At 41.2% G+C, this 5,530-nt stretch overlaps 1 protein-coding gene across 14 annotated transcripts in view; it reads left to right on the top strand.

Moving 5' to 3' along the window:
- Positions 1-5,530, top strand: part of phldb1b (pleckstrin homology-like domain, family B, member 1b) — a 114,122-nt gene that overhangs the window by 84,422 nt on the left and 24,170 nt on the right. For all 14 annotated transcript variants that reach the window (XM_019861223.1, XM_019861232.1, XM_019861231.1 and 11 more), the window contains one exon: positions 5,125-5,199. In XM_019861223.1, coding sequence (XP_019716782.1) covers positions 5,125-5,199 — 75 coding nt within the window. The remainder of the gene's footprint in view (positions 1-5,124; positions 5,200-5,530) is intronic.

The raw sequence follows: 5,530 nt of genomic DNA, 5'->3' as shown, positions 1-5,530 counted from the left end.
ATTTTACCTCTGCTTTTCTTCCATCGCAAAGCTACAGTTCCTGTTGGTTCACCATTGCTGATGTCATTGTATAAGATGTTGCAAGTATCAGTATGAGACATTGTAACTGTAAGATTTTGAAGGCATTTAAGGGATTGTGAAATTTTGGTTGATTGACCTGAACCCTCTTGTCAATTTCTCAGATTTTAACTCTGCTGCCTCATTAACATCCGTTAACACCCTCTAATTGATTACCCTGCTTCTTCAAATTCTATTGCTGCTTGTCTGATCCGTGTTTCTTTTTTTGGTTTCGAAAACTTGCATGACACAGACCTTGTAGGCCTCACTTTCGGTGTCTCCTTTGTTCTGTTGCGCACCTGCGTTGCAAATGGGGTTCAGGAGGGTATTCTCGAAGCTTTCAGAAAAACTGCATTTTCTTTTGCCCATATTGCCACTTTTTAACAGTTGGGAGATTAAAAAATTCCTGGGAAACCCATGCTATTTTTATTGTCAAGTTCCTGTTTCCTTATTTACTTTGAATGTCCAAGTCGTCTTTGGCAAGAATTTTAATTCATAGAATTCACTTTCAGGATGAAAACCATTCCTCAAGAACACTTGGTTTACTGCTAACACGTTGAGCTTTTTATTTGCATGGCATGAAATTTGAGCAGCGTGTGTCTCTTTCTTGCTTTCTCTCCCCTTTCTTTCTCTCACTCCATCCCGCCACCAACCCCAATTCCAACCGTCCATACTCTGTGTGGGTGTGTGCACTGTCTTTCTAGGAGAGGGCTAATGTTGAGGCTGAGCGTCAGGCCCTGCGGAGACTCCAGGAGGGCCATGCTGAGCTGAAGAACCAGCTGCATAACTGTCCCGAGTCCCTGCGCGAACAGTTACAGGAACAGTTCAAAAGGGTGGGTCGTCAGTCGAGCAGAAATAATCGAGTGAGCGAGTTCATTCAGAAATTTCGAAAACCACCAGTGGAATCAGGGACTCAAACCGAGACGCAGATTTTGAAAGCCCTGGTCCCTCCATGGCATTGTCTCCCATATAAAGCAGAGCTTAGTTACACAAATACTCATCACGATACCACAACCCTGCACAATACACAAATTAGGGTGGCTACTCGAGGTGCAACAAAAAACAATTTGAATCGAAAAATCTGTTTTTCTTTAAAAAATGCAATTGCGTCCAACCAAATTGTTGCACTTTAACTAAAATATATCAAGATGCATATTGAATCGTATTTTATTGGAGAGATCTACAGTATCTTGAAGGAAATGCCACATTTACAGTACATCCCAATGTATGTAAAATGATAGCAAGAAACTCATTGCATCATAGTCAATCAACCTAAGCCATAACATCAAATCGAATCCCACCGTATCAAACCAAATGAAATTGTTCTACTTTAAAATCAAAACGTCTTTGAACCGTATTGCACCTCATATATTGAGATACGTCTTTAATTGGAGAGATGCACACCCCTACTCATTCCATTAAAAAAATGCTTAGTTACCAAAAAAAGCCTTTCAAAATAGTTTAAAAATGAATGCATTTTCTCTCTGAAATTTGGCAAATTTGTCATAACTCGTACTGTAATTTGAGAGTTTTCAGTACTTTGATTTATGCTTTTCTTGGTGGACTCATCCAACTGTCTAGATTTCTTTCACTGAAGTGAAAATTAGTTCTTTACCCCTGGTTGGTGCATTGAAGTAAACTGGGAGGTCGAAAATTCATCCTTAACTCTGGAACACACCTTGCTGTCAGAGATTTTAATTGCGGATTTGAAATACCTCAACATTTTTTTTTTTTTTTTTTGTCAGAACTGCTGACAGTACAGTTATCCATTAATATGCAAACAAAGCAAATATTGCACTACCTTAACTTGGTTTTCATCTATGTTTTGTCCTGGTAAATTTGGATTTCCCAGCAGTCTTCAATACAGCATATCGGTAGTATATAAAAAAAGAAATTCTTACACCATTTAAAAGGAAACCTGAAAACAAATGAATATGAAAGCTAAAAAGCTAAGACAATACTTTGTCTTTGTAGTCTGAGTGCTGAACTTTGAAGCACAGTTGGCAAAGTAACCCACCCTCAACTTTGACATATCCTTTTGAAAATGCCATGCTCTTCAAAGCAACTGCTGAGGACCTTGTAGTTCACCCGTGCTGAATAAATTTTTGCTGAAAAAGAAGTCAGGATGACATGGCGTGCTAATGGTTTTGTGTGGCACATCATGCCTGCTTTGACTGGTCAAGTATTGTAAGGTGCACTGTAGCAGACACGATTGCAAAAAATTGACTATTTTTGTGAGAAGTCCTTGTAGTGGCCTTCACAAAGGTGAACATTTTTCTGACCCTATGATGCCACAACAACATGTTTTCTGCAACTCCAATATTGTCACGGAATCTCACAAATGGTTTCTGGTAACGTCAGCTCCTCCTGAGGTATGCTGGTAAAATCTGGCTCATGTGCATGTTCGCGCTGCACTGCATGTGTAGTTCTGATCTGCATTTCTTCAGCAATTTGTCATGGCCGGCTTACGTCTGTTAACCGCACACTAATCAATTAACATGGACAAGACTAAAGCTGTCCTGTGCCACCCCTCACCGTCATCCAGTTATTTAAATGACTATTGGTTCAAAAGTAAAAGATCATTGGTGTTTGTCTTGGTTACAATGTTAATCAATGTTGTGCACGTCAGTGACATTTTGTTTTACAGACTCTTGACGATTTAAAGCCCTGTCCAACAGGTCCACAACTGCGATTTCAAGAGTCTGTCTGCAGAATAGAAATATGTCTGAAATTGTAGCTATTAAAAGTACAGACATCTAATTTATTATTACAGAGAGGGTACAAAGAGAGTAAAGATAAGACGGTGTGCTAAATCATGGGTCTCAAACTCAATTTAACTGGGAGCCGCTGGAGCTAGGGCCTGGGTGAGGCTGGGCAGCATCAGGTTTAAAAAAATGCATTTATTAAAAGCAGAAAAAATATACAGACGCTCCCCAGCTAACGAACGAGATACGTTCCAAAGGATCGTTCGTTAGCTGAATTCGTTCGTAAGTTGCTTCAGTGCTATATTTTGTATGGAATGTATGTTTAAGGCTCATATAAGTATGTTTAAGGTTTATATAAGTATAATAAAATGAAGTGTAACTTACTTTTGGAAGATGTACTCGAAGGCTTGAGGAGGTGATGGAGGGGGAGGAGAAGGAAGAGGAGGATTTTATATCATGGGGCCGAGAGGGTCTTCGTCGCCGCTGGAATGGGCTTCAAGAGTTACTTCCTCCTCCGTAACATCAATGAAGGAAGAAGTTGAGGGTCCAAGAGAAGAAGATGAGGGTTGACGAGTATCTTCCTTGGAGGGTGTAGTAGAAACTGGCCGAAAGAAGCGATCTAATGATGATTGCACAGTTTTCTTCTTTTTCTCATCATAAATGATGCAGTAGCACTGTATGGCATCATTCATTTGATTTGCAACCTTTGTGCAATGTTCAATATTTGGGTCTTGCTGCTCGAAGAGTGCGATGGCTTTATCTATGAGCGAAAACCCCTCGGCCAAGAGTTCCGTCTCAAACTTCTTCATGGGGACAGGAGTTTCCTCCTCCTCCTCCTCCTCTCACAGCGCCTCACGTCGGTATTAGCGGTGGAAAGAAGTACTACAGTACTCGGAAAAAGGCGCGCAATACAAAATCTAACTTACAGCATCTCTGTCCGAGAACATTTTTCGACATACCTGTACCCGCAAAAATGTTCGTATGTACCGTTGTTCGTAACATGAATGTTCGTAAATCGGGGAGCGCCTGTATTCATATATTCTTCAATGCTATGGCTTCTGTTATACTCTACACTTTTTCAGAGCTTTTCCACAAGAAAAGCTCTGATAAAACATTCCACTGTTCTCAAATATCTTAATTTTTATTTTTCTACCCAAAATAAGATGGAAAAAAATTAATAAACAAATCAAAAACATAATTTCCACTGGTACTAGATCGACTCAAGGACCTGCGCCTGCATTTGACGTCGAGCACGGCACAGTTAGTGATTGGTTGAAGGTCAGAAACCATGGAAACACAAAGTGTGGTGGCCGTTTAATATTAAATAAATTTAAAAAAAGAAAAATAATCGGCTAGGAGCTAGCATGGAGCTAACGCTAACATGTACATATACACATAAAACTTCGTTTGTGTGTATGTAATAATGCTAGCCCCGTGTTAGTGTCTTAGCACTCATTTTCACCGTTCTTGTGCGTGTGCAACGTCAGGTCTGGTGCTTCGAAGCACCCGGATCCGGTGACAGCCACACTGGCGTGTTGTTTATCTGTTTAAATGTGTATTCAGCAGCAGCGGCAGGTTGTTTACATCCGTGGTTTACACGTGTATTCAAGCCCGTACAGGCGAGTGTTGGCACGGCCACGTTGCCGCTATAGTCCAGGTGCTCCGAAGCTGTCGACCTTATTTAGCACGGATGTAGTGCTAACAAATACAGCATCCATATCAAACTTGCGCAGGCCGCACTAACATTAAACTTTCACATCAAGGCGGGGGCCTCAAACTAGCATCCTGCGGGATGCATTTGGCCCGCGGGCTGCAAGTTTGAGACCAGCATACTAAATAAACACAATGTATAAAACATGTTACTATATTTTGTATGTGTGGGTTTTCTCCAGGTGCTCCAGCTTCCTCCCACAACCATGCTTCTTTACATTAACTGAACGTTTAAATTGCCCATAGGTGTATATATGACTGCGAATGGTCAAGTCCGGTCCAGAGCTTATCCCATCTCTTGTCCAAAGTGAGCCAGGATAGGCTCCAGCTCACCCATGACCACTAACGAGGACAAGTGGCTGTAAAAGTAGATGGGCTGATGTACTGATGCAAGATATTAATTAATTTTAATAGCTATTCTATATTATTTTAATTCTCTTTAAAACATGCCATCCAGATGTTAAAGTCAAAGTATTTTGTTTTGTTCTTGGAACCTAACCTGTCTGAAAATGATTTTGAAGCAGTATTGTTGGTGATTTAATCCAATCCGTCACGTGTGGCCATTTGTTAGGATGGAGAAGCTCTGGAAGCAGGAACCAAGAAATTCGAGGATCTGGAGTTTCAACAACTTGAGAGGGAAAGCAGCTTGGAGGAGGAAAGGGAGACAATGAGCCAGCAGTTGCTGCAGGAGAGAGCAGAGTACCACAGGACCGTGGCCAAGAGGAAGGTACGGAAGCCTACAACAGCTATTCCTTGACAGGATCTCTGAAGGCCGCTGCTTTCTTGAAACAGGTTACATGTTGTGTCATTAATCACAAACAGTATCTCCTTCAATTCTGATGAAATTCTTGGGGAAGATGAATTTGCCAACTTTTTCACTAGGTCTTGCAAATATCTATACCGTAAATTCTGGGCTACAGACCACGCCTGATTAAGAGCCGCATGCTCAGATTTATGAAGAAAAATCAATTTTGTAATTATATGCGCCGCACCGTACTATAAACCGCTGGCCAATGAGTAGGCGGGGGTTTGCTTCTGCGTCCCTGCCGCCGGGAGCG

This window comes from Hippocampus comes, unplaced genomic scaffold, assembly GCF_001891065.2.
Source record: "Hippocampus comes isolate QL1 unplaced genomic scaffold, H_comes_QL1_v1.1 scaffold122, whole genome shotgun sequence".
NCBI classification, from domain to species: domain Eukaryota; kingdom Metazoa; phylum Chordata; class Actinopteri; order Syngnathiformes; family Syngnathidae; genus Hippocampus; species Hippocampus comes.
Note: the sequence above shows the minus strand (reverse complement) of the source record. Positions and strands in the feature narration are given on the sequence as shown.